The sequence below is a fragment of the Monodelphis domestica genome, chromosome 4, assembly GCF_027887165.1.
Source record: "Monodelphis domestica isolate mMonDom1 chromosome 4, mMonDom1.pri, whole genome shotgun sequence".
In the NCBI taxonomy this organism is placed as follows: domain Eukaryota; kingdom Metazoa; phylum Chordata; class Mammalia; order Didelphimorphia; family Didelphidae; genus Monodelphis; species Monodelphis domestica.
In genome coordinates, this window is record NC_077230.1 from 289232884 (window position 1) to 289251329 (window position 18446).

Genomic DNA, 18446 nt, shown 5'->3' on the forward strand with positions numbered 1-18446 from the left:
TGCTTGGTTTTAAAGCCTTTCCCCTCCCAAAGGTCTGATATGTATACTATTCTGTGTTTACCCAATTTACTTATGGTTTCCTTCTTTATGTTTAAGTCACTCACCCATTTTGAATTTATCTTGGTGTAGGGTGTGAGGTGTTGATCTATTCCTACTCTCTCCCACACTGTCTTCCAATTTTCCCAGCAGTTTTTATCGAATAGTGTATTTTTGTCCCAAAAGCTGGGATCTTTGGGTTTATCGTATACTGTCTTGCTGAGGTCTCTTTCCCCCAGTCTATTCCACTGATCTTCCTTTCTGTTTCTTAGCCAGTACCAAATTGTTTTGATGACTGCTGCTTTGTAATATAGTTTAATGTCAGGGACTGCAAGGCCCCCATCATATGTGTTTTTTTTCATTATTTCCCTGGATATCCTTGATCTTTTGTTCTTCCAAATGAACTTTGTTATGGTTTTTTCTAAATCAGTGAAGAAGTATTTTGGGAGTTCAATGGGTATGGCACTAAATAGATAAATAAGTTTGGGTAGGATGGTCATTTTTATTATATTGGCTCGTCCTATCCATGAGCAGTTAATGTTTTTCCAATTGCTCAAGTCTAGTTTTATTTGTGTGGAGAGTGTTTTGTAGTTGTGTTCATATAGTTCCTGTGTTTGTCTCGGGAGGTAGATTCCTAGGTATTTTATTTTGTCTAAGGTGATTTTGAATGGGATTTCTCTTTCTAGTTCTTGCTGCTGAGCTGTGTTGGGGTTATATAGAAAAGCTGATGACTTATGTGGGTTTATTTTGTATCCTGCAACTTTGCTAAAGTTGTTGATTATTTCAATTAGCTTTTTGGTTGAATCTCTAGGATTCTTTAAGTAGACCATCATGTCATCTGCAAAGAGTGATAACTTGGTCTCCTCCTTGCCTATTTTGATGCCTTCAATTTCTTTTTCTTCTCTAATTGCTACTGCTAGTGTTTCTAGTACAATGTCAAATAGTAGAGGTGATAATGGGCATCCTTGTTTCACTCCTGATCTTATTGGGAATGCATCTAGTTTATCCCCATTGCAGATGATATTAGCTGATGGTTTTAGATATATACTGTTTATTATTTTTAGGAATGACCCTTCTATTCCTATGCTTTCTAGTGTTTTTAATAGGAATGGGTGTATTATTTTATCAAATGCTTTTTCTGCGTCTATTGAGATAATCATGTGGTTCTTGCTGGTTTGCTTGTTGATGTGGTCAATTATGTGGATGGTTTTCCTAATGTTGAACCAGCCCTGCATCTCTGGTATAAATCCTACTTGATCATGGTGAATGATCCTTCTGATCACTTGCTGGAGTCTTTTTGCTAGTACCCTATTTAAGATTTTTGCATCTATATTCATTAGGGAGATTGGTCTATAGTTTTCTTTCTCTGTTTTTGACCTGCCTGGTTTTGGAATCAGTACCATGTTTGTGTCGTAAAAGGAGTTTGGTAGAACTCCCTCTTTGCTTATTATGTCAAATAGTTTGTATAGTATTGGGATTAACTGTTCTCTGAATGTTTGATAGAATTCACTGGTGAATCCATCAGGCCCTGGGGATTTTTTCTTAGGAAGTTCTTTGATGGCTTGTTGGATTTCATTTTCTGATATGGGATTATTTAAGAATTCTATTTCCTCTTCTGTTAGTCTAGGCAGTTTGTATTTTTGTATATATTCATCCATATCTCCTAAATTGGTGTATTTATTGCCATATAATTGGGCAAAGTAATTTCTAATGATTGCCTTAATTTCCTCTTCATCGGAGGTGCTGTCCCCCTTTTCATCTTTAATGCTGTTAATTTGCTTTTCTTCCTTCCTTTTTTTAATTAGATTGACCAATACTTTGTCTATTTTGTTTGTTTTTTCAAAGTACCAGCTTCTTGTCTTATTTATTAAATCAATAGTTCTATCACTTTCGATTTTATTAATTTCTCCCTTAATTTTTAGGATTTCTAGTTTGGTTTTCTGCTGGGGGTTTTTAATTTGATCGCTTTTGAGTTTTTTCATTTGCATTTCCAATTGATTGATCTCTGCTCTCCCTAGTTTGTTAATATAAGCATTCAGGGATATGAATTTACCTCTGATTACTGCTTTGGCTGCATCCCAAAAGGTTTGAAAGGATGTCTCGCCATTGTCATTTTCCTCGATGAAATTATTAATTGTTTCTATGATTTCTTCTTTAACTAAACGGTTTTGGAGTATCATATTGTTTAATTTCCAATTGGTTTTAGATTTGGTTTTCCATGTACCATTACTAATCATTATTTTTATTGCCTTGTGATCTGAGAAGGCTGCATTCATTATTTCTGCTTTTCTGCATTTGTGTGCTATGTTTCTGTGACCTAATGTATGGTCAATTTTTGTGAATGTGCCATGTGGTGCTGAGAAGAAGGTGTATTCCTTTTTTTCCCTATTTATTTTTCTCCATATGTCTATTAATTCTAATTTTTCTAAGATTTCATTCACTTCTTTTACCTCTTTCTTATTTATTTTTTGATTTGATTTATCTAAATTTGATAATGGTTGGTTTAAGTCTCCCACTAATATGGTTTTACTGTCTATTTCTTCCTTCAATTCTCCTAGTTTCTCCATTAGAAATTTGGGTGCTATATTATTTGGTGCATACATGTTGATTAATGATATTTCCTCATTGTCTAAAGTCCCTTTTAACAAAATATAATTACCTTCCCTATCCCTTTTGATCAAGTCTATTTTTGCTTTGGCTTTATCAGATATCATGATTACCACTCCTGCCTTCTTTCTGTCAGTTGAGGCCCAGAAGGTCTTACTCCATCCTTTAATTCTGACCTTGTGGGTGTCAACCTGCCTCATGTGTGTTTCTTGAAGACAACATATGGTAGGGTTTTGGATTCTAATCCATTCTCCTATTCGTCTACATTTTATGGGTGAGTTCATCCCATTCACGTTCAAAGTTATGATTGTCAGTTGTGGACTCCCTGGCATTTTGATAGCCTTCCCTAATTCTAACCTTTTCTTCTTCGGCTCTACCTTTTAGTCCAGTGATTTACTTTGAATCAGTCCCCCTTGTCCCCTCCCTTGATGTTTCCCTTTTTAGTCCCTCCCTTTTTGTTCCCTCCCCCTCCCCCTTCTCTTTCCCTCCCTTTTTGTTTTCCCTCTCCCCCTCCCCCCCTTGGTTTCCCCTTCTCCCTACCCTTGTTGGGTAAGATAGAATTCAAGATCCCAATGGATCTGGATGTTTTTACCTCTCAGAGTTGATTTCCCTGAGATTGAGGTTTAAGTAAAAAACCCTCTCTTCCTCTCCTTCTTATAGGAGTTTTCTTCCCCTCCCCTTCCCATGTGAATCTTTGTGTGAGAAAGATTATTCTATTTGGTCTTTCTTTACCCCCTATATATACATTACATTTTCCCCACATGTTAGTATACATAGATTGATATAAATGTTGTCCTTATAGAAGAGAGTTTGAGTAAAAGAAGAAGATAACATTTTTCCCCTTTCCTTAATATTTACCTTTTCAGGTATTCCTTGCTCTTTGTTTTTCGGTATCAAACTTTCCACAGAGCTCTGGTCTTTTCTTTGCAAAAAGTTGGAAGTCTCTTCTATTTTGTTGAATGCCCATACTTTCCCTTGGAAGTATATAGTCAGTTTTGCTGGGTTTCTGATTCTTGGTTGAAGACCCAGCTCTCTTGCCTTTCTGAAGATCATGTTCCATGCCTTACGATCATTCAGAGTACAACTTGCAAGGTCTTGTGTGACCCTGATTGGCATTCCTTTATATCTAAATTGTCTTTTTCTGGCTTCCTGTAGGATTTTTTCTTTTGTTTGATAGCTTTGGAATTTGGCAATTACATTCCTGGGAGTTGTCTTTTGGGGGTTTAGTGTAGAAGGTGTTCTGTGAGCTCTGTCAGTGGCTGTATTGCCCCCTTGTTCTAGAATCTCTGGGCAATTTTCTTTGATTATATCTTGTATCACCATGTCGAGTTTGGTGTTTATTTCTGGCTTTTCTGGAAGTCCAATTATTCTTAAATTATCTCTTCTCCCTCTATTTTCCAGATCTGTCACCTTGTCAGTGAGATATTTTATGTTCTCTTCTAATTTCTTGGTATTTTGGCTTTGCTTTATTAATTCTTGCTCTTTTACACGATCGTTGTCTTCCAGCTGCCTGATTCTGGCCTTTAAAGCCTGGTTTTCCTTTTCAGTTTCATCACACTGGTTTTGTAGATGCGTGAATTTCTTTTGCATTATTTCCCACTTTTCCTCCCAGAAGGCTTCCATCTTTTTGGTCATTTCTGATTCAAATTCTTCATGGGTTTGTGGAGAGTTTCCATTTCCTTTGGAAGGTTTTGGAGCATTTTCTTGTATATCATCTTCTATCTCCTCTGTATTTTGTATTTTGGCTCCATAGAATGTGTCCAAAGTCGCCCCTTTCTTCTTATTTTTCTTGGTATTTTGCGGCTTCTGTGCTTCTGTGGAGTTTGCCATCTCTGAATGTGGAGGATTAGCTTTTCTTATCTCTGTCTGATGTTCAGAGGCTTTAGTCCTGGGCAGATTGTCGGTTCTATGAGCTTTCCCTGGGTTAAATTGAGTATGCCTTCCGGCAATGACTTTCACTGGAACTGGAATGGAAGGGTCGGACCAGGGGGGCCACATTCTCCCGCGGCTCTATCTGCTTCCCTGCAGGGGTCGGGTTGCTTTCTGGAAGTTGCCTTCAGAATAGCTGGCCGTGAGGCTGTTTTGTTGGCCCTGAGGGTTGCTGTTGTTTCAGAGGACCCTGCTCTCTGCGGGGGGATGGGCCATGGCTTCCGGGAGCTCCAAGGGCAGTGTGGGACTCGGATAGAAGGCCCTGAGGGTTGCTGTTGTTTCAGACGACCCTGCTCTCTGAGCGGGGCGGGGCCGCAGCTTCCCGGAGCCTTGGACTCTGTGCTCCTACCCCTTAGGTCTGAGTGATCTCGGGTTCTGGCTTTTGAGGGGGGCCGTACCTTTTGATCCAGGTCCAGGTCCAGGAGGAGGATTCCCAGGGTCTATGCTGTTGATCATTTTGAATTTCGGCACCTTAGGAGCTTATAGTTTGAGATCGGTCGGTAAGGGTTTTCCGGAGATCTGAACTTTAGCTTTCTCTAAGCCGCCATCTTGACCGGAAGTCCAAAAGGGGAAATTTTATGTGTATATATATATGTGTATATATATACATATTTAAATTACAGTAAAAGAGACATGATTAATTTCTGACATACATGACACAGACAGTAAATTCAATGGAATCCCAGCCTTCAGAGAGAAGAGGTGTGATGAAATAAGATCTCCCATTTGACTATATAACCAACTGCATTTTATTTCATTCTGTGCTTGTCTCCTGCCTGACCTCTAGGCTCCTCTGTAAAGAGGAATGTTGCCTTCCACTCAATGCTAAACATTCTTTTTTCTTTTAGACCTACACATGTCAGTAATTCTGAACCCCTGGAGGTCATTATCCAAATTCTATCCCCTCATCTCCCACCTCCCAAGTCTTTATTCCCAAGACCTCAACTCTTCTACCCCAGAATCCCAATCAAATACCATCCATCCCTTCTACTGTACCCTTGGAATGTCTGTTCAATAGGCAACCAATTTCCCTTCATCCTAAATCTTTTCCTTTCCTATCTCTTTTATCAACCAATAGTCACTGAAACTTGGCTCTCTCCTCATGACACAGCCTCCCTGGCCACCTTTTCCATTACTGACTCACTTCCTTTTCTTCCTCTCAAGTCACTGGTCAATGTGGATGAATTGGAATACTCCTTGCTCCGTTACCATCTCCAGGTTCTCCCCCCATCTCTATCACTTAGTTTCCTTCTTTAAGGTTCATGCTATGCATATCTACCATACTTATCAAAATCCAGGTAGATGTTGGCTGTGAATATTTAGGCCATTCTCCTTCCTTCCTACCAGAGTTTGGTGTCTGGCTCACAGTTTTTCTCCCCTCTTTAACTCTTGCCCTCCTAATAGGTGACTTCAACATATGTATTGGCTCTACCTCAAACTACCTTAACAACTCATTCAATCAATTCACTTCTTATTCCTATTCCTCTACCCCATTTCTGCTGCACACATATATGGACATACATTTGATCTTACCATTGTACTAGAGAGGGATCAGGAACCAAAGCTTGACAGGCCTCTGAGAGGGAGGGAACAGATAAATAGGAGCACTACTTCCTCTCTCAGGCAAAACTGCCTCAGAGAAAGTGAAATCGGATCTATGTCCAGAGCTGAAGGGTAAGAGGAAATCCCCTTCAATCTCTAGTTTCTGTTTTCTTTTCTGGATGAATATTATCTTGAACCCCTTAGTACACTTTGAAGAATGAGATGTTTAGTTCTTCTATAACTTATAAGATCTATTTATCAGTTGGAGATTCAGGATTGGTAGATAAGGGAACAGGGAAGATAGGAAATCCCTATTCTATTTTCAACCTAAATTCCCTTTAGGGGTTGAGAGCTCAGGTCTGGGGACCTGGGTCCCTGAAGACCACTATGGAGTCAGACTGATGTAATTTCCTGATATAGAGATATAGTTTTTTAAAGATATGGATTGAAAATCTTCTGGATGGATAGTCTCTTGCCTTCCCCAAATGGAAAAAGTCTCTATCCACCTCTTTTGATGAAAGATGGCTATCTGGGTCTCTTCAGATCAATTGAGGGATTATAGCAGGCTAAGCTCTGCAAAGTTGCTCTTTTCCCTCTCAGTTCAGAAGGGACAAGAACTCCTTTGCAACTGTTTCCCTACTTTTCTTGGCTGGAGATTCCAGTCCCATCCCCATCATCAGCCAAAGTTGCATTTCCTTCCTGCATGAGGTTTCCTTGCAAAATCAAGTCTTTGCAGTGTATTCTGTATCTCTCATCCACACCATCACCCACAAATTCACCACTTTTGTGTTTAAAAATTCTGAAATCCGCTAGAGACTGTACCAAGAGATCTGACAAAGCTCCAAGAGGGGAGACTGACAGCCCCAAAACCAAAACAAAATGAGAGGAGCAAGAGCACAGCCAAATACGGGGAGCAAAGAAGGGGTAAACTCAAGCAAACAACAGAAAAAGAAGAAAGAGACAGCTTCTGCACAGGTAAGGAGCAAAGAGCGAATGAAACAGAGGGGGAGGACCCAGCAGAGAAAAAATCAGAAATCCCAGCGAATTGGATACAGGCTTTGGAAGAACTCAAAATGCAATTCAAAACACAATTAAGAGAGGCTGAAGACAATTGGGAAAAGAACTTAAAAACTGAGATAAGTCATCTGGAAACAGAAAATAGTGTCTTGAAAGCAAAAATCAACCAGCTGGAAAATGAGGCAAAGGAGATGAAAGATGAGGCAAAGCAGATGAAAGATGAGGTGAAGAAGATGAAAGATAACCTCCAAAGAAAACCGACCAAAAGGAAAAGGACGACCAAAAAACTAAGGATGAAATCCAGTCTTTAAGAACCAGAATACAACAACTTGAATCGAGCGACCTCACAAGGCAGCAAGACACTATAAAAGAAAACCAAAAGAATGAAAAAATTGAGGAAAATATGAAGCATCTCATTCACAAAACAGAGGATTTAGAAAATCATTCAAGGAGAGACAATTTAAGAATTATTGGCCTACCAGAAGACCATGACAAAAGAAAAAGCCTGGACATTATATTACAGGAAATTATTAAAGAAAACTGCCCCGAAATCCTTGAACAAGAGGGAAAAGTAGAGATTGATAGAATCCACAGATCACCTCCTGTACTTAATCCCCAACTGACAACACCCAGCAATGTTATAGCCAAATTCAAGAACTATAAGACCAAAGAAAAGATATTACAAGCTGCCAAGAAGAAGTCATTCAGATACCAAGGAACCACAGTGAGGATAACTCAGGATCTGGCTGCATCCACACTGAAAAAAAGAAAGGCATGGAAGACGATATTCCGGAAAGCAAGGAAACTAGGTCTACAACCAAGAATCAACTACCCAGCAAAACTGACTATATTCTTACAGGGGAAAGTATGGTCATTCAACAAAATAGAAGAATTCCAAGAATTCGTAAAGAAAAGACCAGACCTGAACAGAAAATTTGATGTCCAAGCACAGAACTCAAGAGAATCATCAAAAGGTAATTAAAAAAGAAGGGAAAAAAGAAAAACAAAAAAAATTTTTTAAGAGACTCAATAAGTTAAAATGATATGTATCCCTATAAGAAAAGAGGTCATTGGTAACTCTTAAAAACTGTTGTTATTAGCTGGGCAGCAAAAAGAAGTATACTTAGAGGGAACAGCAACAAACTGTATAGGATGAAAGGACAAGACATAAATAGGTATATAGATATATGCATGCAAAAATACATACGCATGAGTATGCATATATATATATAACTAGAGCTTAAAAATAGGTTAATATTAAAAGAAATGGGAAAAGAAACAAATGGAGGTAAATTTATATGTCATAAAGAAGCTCATGGTGGGAGGGGGGAGAACATCAATACACTGAAAGGGTAAAGAGGTCAGAGATAGGAAATACTCAACTTTTACGTGCTTTGAAAGTGACTCAAAGAGGGAAAAACAATCCAATCCATTGGGGGCAGAGAATAGATTTGCACCCTATAGGGGAGTAGAAGGGTAACAAATGGTCTGGTGGGGAGGGAAGCAGTACAAGAGAGGGAGGGAGCGGGGGGTTAATTTTAGAAAGACTACAGGGAAAATAAGGGGGGGGATAAATAGGGAGGGGGGTAGAAAGGGAAGTAAAAAAAGAGTGGGAACAAGGGGGAATGTTCAAAAGCAAACATTGGTGTAGAAGGAAATAGTGAAAGAAGAAAAGGCAGGTAAAGGAGCAGAAATAAAAATGCTGGGAAATACACAGCTAGTAATCATAACTCTGAATGTGAATGGAATGAACTCACCCATAAAACGCAAGTGAATAGCAGAGTGGATTAGAGTCCAAAACCCTACCATATGCTGTCTACAAGGAACACATATGAGAAAGGTAGATACACATAGGGTGAAAGTAAGAGGGTGGAGCCAAATCTATTGGGCATCAACTGACAAAAAAAAGGAAAAAATGCAAAGAAAGGAGGACTTGCAGTCCCAGATCTCAAACTATACTATAAAGTAGTGGTTATCAAAATAATTTGGTACTGGCTAAGAGACAGAAAGGAGGATCAGTGGAATAGACTTGGAGTAAATGATCTCAGCAAGACAGTTTATGACAAACCCAAAGACCCCAGCTTTTGGGACAAAAATCTATTATTTGATAAAAACTGCTGGGAAACAAAGAGATAATGGACAAAAAGACTTGTACAAACATATTCATAGCTGTGCTCTTTGTGGTGGCCAAAAACTGGAAAACGAGGGGATGCCCATCAATTGGGGAATGGCTGAGCAAATTGTGGTATATGTTGGTGATGGAATACTATTGTGCTAAAAGGAATAATAAAGTGGAGGAGTTCCATGGAGACTGGAACAACCTCCAGGAAGTGATGCAGAGCGAGAGGAGCAGAACCAGGAGAACATTGTACACAGAGACTAATACACTGTGGTATAATCGAACGTAATGGACGTCTCCATTAATGATGGTGTAATGTCCCTGAACAATTTGCAGGGATCCAGGAGAAAAAAACACTATTCATAAGCAAAGGATAAACTATGGGAGTGGAAACACTGAGGAAAAGCAACTGCCTGAATACAGCGGTTGAGGGGACATGACAGAGGAGAGACTCTAAATGAATACTCTAATGCAAATATTATCAACAAAGCAATGGGTTCAAATCAAGAAAACATGTAATGCCCAGTGGATTCACGCGTCGGCTATGGGGGGTGGGGGGGAGGAAAAGAAAATGATCTATGTCTTTAACGAATAATGCTTGGAAATGATCAAATAAAATATATTAAAAAAAAACTGCTGGGAAAATTGGAAGACAGTGTGGGAGAGATTAGGTTTGGATCAACACCTCACATCCTACACCAAGATAAATTCAGAATGGGTGAATGACTTGAACATAAAGAAGGAAACTATAAGTAAATTAGGTGAACACAGAATAGTATACCTGTTAGACCTTTGGGAAGGGAAAGATTTTAAAACCAAGCAAGACTTAGAAAGAGTCACAAAATGTAAAATAAATAATTTTGACTACATCAAATTAAAAAGGTTTTGTACAAACAAAGCCAATGTAACTAGAATCAGAAGGGTAGCAACAAATTGGGAAACAATCTTCATAAAAACCTCTGACAAAGGTTTAATTACTCAAATTTACAAAGAGCTAAATCAATTGTACAAAAAATCAAGCCATTCTCCAATTGATAAATGGGCAAGGGACACGAACAGGCAGTTCTCAGCCAAAGAAATCAAAACTATTAATAAGCACATGAAAAAGTGCTCTACATCTCTTATAGTCAGAGAGATGCAAATCAAAACAACTCTGAGGTATCACCTCACACCTAGCAGATTGGCTAACATAACAGCTATGGAAAGTAATGAATGCTGGAGGAGATGTGGCAAAGTAGGGACATTAATTCATTGCTGGTGGAGTTGTGAATTGATCCAACCATTCTGGAGGGCAATTTGGAACTATGACCAAAGGGCAATAAAAGACTGTCTGCCCTTTGATCCAGCCATAGCACTACTTGGTTTGTACCCCAAAGAGATAAGAAGGAAAAAGACTTGTACAAGAATATTCATAGCTGCACTCTTTGTGGTGGCCAAAAATTGGAAAATGAGGGGATGCCCTTCAATTGGGGAATAGCTGAACAAATTGTGGTATATGTTGGTGATGGAATACTATTGTGCTAAAAGGAATAATAAAGTGGAGGAATTCCATGGAGACTGGAACAACCTCCAGGAAGTGATGCAGAGCGAGAGGAGCAGAACCAGGAGAACATTGTACACAGAGACTGATACACTGTGGTACAATCAAAGGTAATGGACTTCTCCATTAGTGGCAATGCAATGTCCCTGAACAATCTGCAGGGATCTAAAAAACACTATCCACAAGCAGAAGATAAACTGTGGGAGTAAAAATACCTATGAAAAGCAACCGCCTGACTACAAGGTTGGAGGGGATATAACTGAGGAGAGACTCTAAGTGAACATTCTAATGCAAATACCAACAACATGGAAGTGGGTTTGAATCAAGAACACATGTGATACCCAGTGGAATTGCGCGTGGGCTATGGGAGAGGTGGTGGGAGGGAGGGGAGGGAAGAAAAGAAAATGATCTTTGTTTCCAATGAATAATGTTTGGAAATGACCAAATAAAAATTAAAAAAAAAAATTTTTTTAATTCTGAAATCCCCTTATCTGACTCTAAGTTAATGGATTTTTGCCTCTCCATCTGCTTTTTCTTACCAAACTCTAGTCTTCTTTCACACCATGTCTTCCAATCTCTCAACTCCTCAGTTTTCTCCCAGGTCATCTCCCCTGTACTAGGCATTTCTTCATTTTTTCTACATCTTGAATTCCTTGGTGAATCATTTCAATTCTACACTGTTCTCTTCTCTTGAGTCTCTTATTATATCAACAATTGTGCCATGCCAAGCATGCCTCAGAGTTGTATGGCTTCTACCATTGGTTGCCTTAACTCCAACACTCATGCTGTTGAATGATAGTAGAAATAACTTCAAGTGGGCCTGCACTGCTTTTAGGCAATCTTTCTTTCTATGCCTCCCTAATCAGCTTACTATATCACTTTCCACTGTAGCCTTTCCGATCTTTGCATCCCTTCTCAAACCTCCCCAGAGCTCCTACTACTCACCCCCTGGCCCCTACTCAGATGAGAACTTTGCCTTATATTTCACAAAAAAAAATTTTTTTGAGGCTATTCTCCTTTGAGAGATGCTGGGAAAGTGAAATCAGCAGGCCTTAGCAACAGCTTGGACAGGAGGTGAGAGAGTAGGGAGCCTAGGATGACTCCAAAGTCAGGAATCTAAGGACTTGGGAGAATGATGTTGCCTCCTACAATGACAGAGAAGGTGAGAGATGAGGAGAGTTTAGGGGGAAATATAATGAGCTCTGTTTTGGACTTGTTGCATTTATCTTCTGACATTCAGTTCAAGATGTCTAAAAGTTGGTCAGAAATATGACATCAGAGTTCAATGGAGAGGTTAGGGCTGGATAGGTAGATTTGAGAATCATCAGCAGAGAGGCAATAATTAAATCCATGGGAGTGGATGAGATCACCAGGTAAAGTAGTATATAGAGAGAAGAGGCTGAACATTTAGAGGGAGTGATCTGGGGGGGAATAGAGGAGAGATCAGAACAGTAGGAGGAAATCAGGAGAGAATAGTGTCCTGAGAGAAGAAAGTATCAAGGAGGAGACAGTGATCAATAGTGTCAAAGGCTCCAGAGAAGTTACAGAGAATAATGATTAAGAAAAAGACATTGGATTTGGTGACTAAGAGATCCTTAATAACTTTGGAGTTGTTTTTTTTTTAAACCTTTACCTTCCATCTTGGAATCAATACTGTGTATTGTTTCCAAGGTAGAAAAGTGGTAAGGGCTAGGCAATGGGGGTTAAGTGACTTGCCCAGGGTCACACAACTGGGAAGTGTCTGAGGACAGATTTGAACCAGGGACCTCCTGTCTCTAACACTGGCTCTAAATCCACTGAGCTACCCAGCTTCCCCTGAGAGAGCAGTTTTTATGGATTGATGAGGTCAGAAGCTGGATTGTAAAGTATTAAGAAGTGAGCAAAAGGATAGAGAGTAGATGACTTTTTCCAAGAATTTTGGCCACAAAGGCCACAAGATAGAGAATGACACTTGGGCACAGAAGGATCAAGTGAGGGTTTTTTTGAAGATCTCTCCTCTGACACCACCACTATTCTGGCACCAGCCCTCAACCCCTAGCTGCTACATTCCCGTAATAGCCTGTTGGTAAGTCTGTCTGTCAAGGCTCTCTGCACTCCAGCTCGCCTGTTCTTCATATGCCAAAGTGATTTTCCTAAAACAAAGATCTCCCCACCACATTCTCTCTCTCTCTCCCTCTCTCTCCCTCCCTCCCTCCCTCTCTCTCTCTCTCTCTCTCTCTCTCTCTCTCTCTCTCTCTCTCTCTCTCTCTCTCTCTCTCTCTCTCTCATTGTGTCACCTAGCTACCCCTATCAGGGCAAATTTCTTAAGACTATAAGCTCCAAAAGACGTGCTGACCTTCAATGGGAGAGGGAATTTTTTAATCTGAGAATATCATGTAGTATAACATCACAGTTACAGTACTATCCCAGCTCTATCAAAATAGTTATATTAAAGTATTGTTAATTAACATAATCACACTGTCAGTGCCTCAATTCTACAGATGCTACTCCTATTTTTTTCATAGTAAGTAAAAATACAAAATGTATTTTATTCTAAAAGCAAAACATGATAATTATCACCACTTCCAGTTTTCTACTTTGTGTAGAATACGTGGATAATCTAAGGAAAATGCAGGATGCTCTCACCTCCCTCTGTGATCTTTATATATGACAAACATGCATGTTATTAATCAGTGAAGGTGAACAAAAAACGAATGTAAATTTTCCTAGTATTTGTATTGGATAGGAATAACATTAAAAGAATATACTTAACATTCTTTTTTTTAAAACAATTTTTTGGGAGGACTTCATTTTCTTTTATCTTCATAGTTATTCTCAGTATCCTTCTTCCTCCCCCTCTCAGAGAGCCTTACCATATAAAAATAATATTTTTTAAAGAATAAATAAAAGAGAATAGGATGGATGGAAATATAGTTAGCAACTCTGAATGTAAATGGGATGTATTCACCCATAAAACAGAAGCAGATAGCAGAATGTAATTGTTGTTATTGTTTAGAAACTTCAATCATGTCTGATTCTTCATAATGCCCTTTGGGTTTTCTTGGAAAAGACTCTAGAATGGTTTGCTGTTTCCTTCTTTAGATATAACAATAAGATAAGAAAAAAATCAAAGCAATAAGAATAGGCTCTGAGGAAACAAAACTATTACTCTTTCCAGATAATATGATACTCTACTTAGAAAACCCCAGACAATCAGTTAAAAACTAGTTGAAACAACTTTAGAAAATTTGCAAGTTATAAAATAAATTCACCAATTATCTGCAGGTCTATATATTACCTACAAAACCCATTAGGAAGAGATAGAAGAAGAAATTTCATTTTAAATAATTATGGACAGTATTAAATACTTGGGAATCTACCTGCCAAGATACACATAGAAACCCTGTGAACACAATTATAAAACCATATGAACACAATTACAGAACATTTTTTACAGATCTAAGTAACTGGAGAAATATAAATTGTTCATAGGTAGACTGATCCAATATAATACAAATGGTAGTACTCTCTAAATTAATTTACTTATTCATTGCCATATCAATAGACTATCAAACTACTAATGAATTATTTTATAGAGCTATAAAAAAGAGTAATAAAAGTTGTCTAGAGGAATAAAAGGTCAGAACTATCAAGGGAACTAATGAAAGTGAAGCAAGGCTGCCTAGTACTACCAAATTTCAAACTCTTCTACAAAGTAGTAATCATCAAGACAGTCTGGTGCTGGATCAGAATTAGACTGGTTGATCAAAGGAATAGATAAGATATACAGTATACAGAAATATATTCACATTAATCCAGAGATCTAAACTATTGATCCATAAGCTCACTATTTAACAAAAACTACTGGAAAAATTGGAAAATAGTTTAGCAGAAACTAGACACAGATCAACATGTCTCACCATATTCCAAGATAAGCTCAAAATGAATATGTGATTTAGACATAAAGAGTAATATCATAGATAAATTAGGGGAACATAGAAAAAATTGCCTATCATCTATGGATAGAGGACCAAGAGATAAAGGGGATCATAGTAGATAAAATAGATCATTTTGATGATATAAAATTAAAAAGATTTTGTACATATGAAACCAATGTGACCAAAAATTATTTTTAAAAAAGCAGGAAACTTGAGAAGGTGGTAATTTACAGCAAGTTTATCTGATAAAAGTTTTCTTCTTATTTATATAGGGAACTGAGCCTATTGTTCATTTTTAAAAGAGCCATTTCTGACCCACCCACTCCCATTGATAAGTGATCCATGTGACTATTGATAAATGATCAAAGGACAGCGGGCAGTTTTCCAAAGAAGAAAGCAAAGCTGTCAATAGTCTAAATCACTAATAACTAGAGAAATAGAAATTAAAATATCTCTTTAGGTACTGCTTCACACTTATCATTTTGGCTAACATGACAGAAAAGGAAAATAACAGGTGATATGGAAAAATAGGGACAATAATATACTGTATTTGGAGTTATGAACTAACCCAAACATTCTGGATAACAATTTGGAACAGTGCCTCAAGGCCTATAGGCCAGTGCAATTAGGTGACTCAGTGGATTGAGAGCCAGGCCTAGAGACCATAGGTCCTGGGTTCAAATTTGACCTTAGATACTTCTTATCTATGTGACCCTAGACAAATCACTTAACTCCTAATGCTTATCCCTTACTAATCTTCTGCCTTGGAGCCAGTACTTAGTGCTGATTCCTTTTTTTTTATCTTTTATTTATTTTTTAAATTTTTAAATTTTTAGTAATTATTATTTTTTTTTAGTGTTGATTCTTAAAAGGGAAGGTATGGGTTAAAAAAAAAAACCACCCTGTATACCCTTTGTATAATTGAAAATCTGTTACTCTAAAAAAGAACTACATTTCCTGGAAGCCTACCACCTTCCTGTCATTACATACTTCCTGTAGACAAGAGATATTAGGCAGTGATGTAGAGAGTCCCAGCCTCTTTGGCTTACAGCAAGCATGGTGGTGGTAAGAGTGGGGATTTTAAATGGGCTAATCAGTCATGGTCACGTGGTCTTTATTTTGTATTCTCTTTGTTCCTTTAGTTCAAGTGATCATTAATAAATCTACTAAAACATAATATTTTTATTATTTTTTATTGAGACCTAATTTTAATTTTTACACCTTTGACCCAACAATACCACTCTTAGGTATTAGGTAAAGATCAAAGAAAAGGGGAAAGGATCCATATGTACAAAAATATTTGTAAGTAACTCTTTGTGGTGGGAAAAAAATTGGAAACTGAGGGGATATCAATCTGGGGAATGGCTGAAGAAATTGTAGGATATGATTGTGAAGGAATCCTATTATGCTACAAGAAATGACAAAAAGGATGCTTTGGGTTTTTTTAAACCTGGGAAAACATGCTGCAGAGTGAAGTGAGCAGAACCAAGAGAACATTGTACAGCAATCTTTTATTGATAATTAATTATGAAAGACAACTACTCTGATTAAGACAAGAAAATTCCAAAGGACTCATGATGAAAAATGCTATCTACCTCCAAAGAAGGAACTCTGAATGCAGATTAAAGCATGCTTTTTCAACTTACTTTATTTTTCTTCTTTTTTTACAACATGACTAATGTAGAAATATGTTTTTGTGACTTCATATGTATAATGGATTTCATATTTCTTCCCTTCTTGATGGGCAGGAAAGGAGGAGAGAGAAAGAATTTGGAACTGAGAATAAATTTAAAAATTTTTTTAAATAAATTTAAAAATAAAAAAAAAATTTTAAGATAAATCAATAGAAAAGAAATGCTTATTAACTTGAAAATTAAAAGCAAAAAGCAAGAAAGGAAGAAGCAGCTGCTAAGAGAGGTAGAAGCAATTGCTTCTGGAACCATGACTATCAGTCCTGTGTGCAATTCCCACAGGAGAGGCTTGGCTGCTATCCTGTATTATTGTGTACTAAACTTATCCATATTGTACAAAGGATGACTAGATTATAATAATAACAGTTTAAAATCTTTAGGAAATCTTTAGTATCTTAATCATTTAGTGATATTAAAAAGATTGATTTATATATTATTCACCTTGTGTTTTTGATGCCTGTTGTCTTCATTTAAATTACTTTGGAAATCACCTCCTCAAATGTTCTTTAGTTGTTAAACTGCTTTAAAAACTAAACTCTTGTATTTTGTTCTGTTTTCCCTTTCTTACATGAAATACCAGTTGAAACGATGTGCCAAAAGTTATCTTTCAACGGAGCAACATAATTTTATAGTTCCTCATAAAGATCCATCTGTATTTAAGTTAGATTCAGAGAATGTTACTTTTGGGGACACTGTTCCTTGTTTGACAACATTTTCAGCACCACTTCATTTTCAAGACAGTCCAGAAAGAGAGTCTGAACTACAATCAAGAGGGATAGATTACTCAGGAATAGATGAGGGAATAGAGGAAATGGAGGAAATGGATGGAATTCTTTTTTGTTCATTACAGATTACTCCTGGTACATCACCAGAAACATCAGCAGATCTCTTCTTTGCTTCTGACCAGGATGGCCATTCCAAAGCAATAAATGTTGCTAAGAAAGATTCAGAGAAGGAAGTTTTATTTCATAAACATGAAAATCAAGATAGGAACTATGCAACCCGTTTCCTTCTTTCCTCTCCAGTTCCTCCCCCTCCTGTCCCTGTGGTTAATTCCTCAGGTTTATTTGGTTCCTCCTTTGCTGCTCCTCATTCAGCCTTTGCCTTACCTACTACTACATTCCCTACTACTACTTTTATTCCTGCAAACTCTCTTTCTTCTCCTACTTTAGACCAACTATCAGCTGACATTTTTCACTCTCCTCGTTCTCCTCGTTATCTTCCTCCTTTTTCTTTTTCTCGTACTAATCTTTCCTCTAATACTCCTCTATTTGGTCTTCCTCCTCCTCCTCCTCCTCCTCCTCTAGGTTCTGTTTCTATTGCTCCTCCTCCTCCTCTTCCAGGTTCTATTTCTCTTCCTCCTTCTCTTCTAGGTTCTGTTTCTATGTCTCCTCCTCCTCCTCTTCCAGGTTCTGGTCCTCTTCCTTCTCCTCCTCCTCCTCCTCTAGGTTCTGTTTCTATTACTCCTCCTCCTCCTCCTCTTCCGGGTTCTATTTCTCTTCCTCCTTCTCTTCTAGGTTCTGTTTCTATGTCTCCTCCTCCTCCTCTTCCAGGTTCTGGTCCTCTTCTTCCTCCTCTTCTAGGTTCTGTTTCTCTCCCTCCTCCTGCTCCTCTTTCAAGTTCTGGTCCTCTTCTTCCTCCTCTTCCAGGTTCTGTTCCTCCTCCTCCTCCTCTTTCAGGTTCTTTTCAGCTTTGTTCTAAATCTCAGTTAAATTCATTTGAGTTTCCAAGTAAAATGCATCAACCACCTTTAATACTTAAGGAGAGGTCTGATGGACCAAATGCCACTCCTCCAGATGTTAGTTTAGGAGATAAACCATTAATTTGGGAAAAAACAAAAAAGTTTGCATCAAGTCGTGGACCTATTTTTGGACTGAAAAAAGATGGACAACTGCCACGGCCCCACCAGCTTCTTCTTTCTCCATCCAGAGATGTTAGATCAGAAGCAGTGACTTCAGGTTTCTCATTTAGAGAAAAGAATTCTGTAGAACAGAATGTTACCTCATCTGAAGCTAAGGTAAGGTGATGTGTTTTAGAAACAAATTTAG

At 38.1% G+C, this 18446-nt stretch overlaps 1 protein-coding gene across 2 annotated transcripts in view; it reads left to right on the forward strand.

Moving 5' to 3' along the window:
• PARP4 (poly(ADP-ribose) polymerase family member 4) overlaps positions 1-18446 on the forward strand; it is a 115504-nt gene that overhangs the window by 83686 nt on the left and 13372 nt on the right. Inside the window, exon 31 of one of the 2 annotated variants that reach the window (XM_056794659.1) lies at positions 16979-18415. In XM_056794659.1, coding sequence (XP_056650637.1) covers positions 16979-18415 — 1437 coding nt within the window. The remainder of the gene's footprint in view (positions 1-16978; positions 18416-18446) is intronic. The other variant, XM_056794660.1, reaches the window with a different exon arrangement.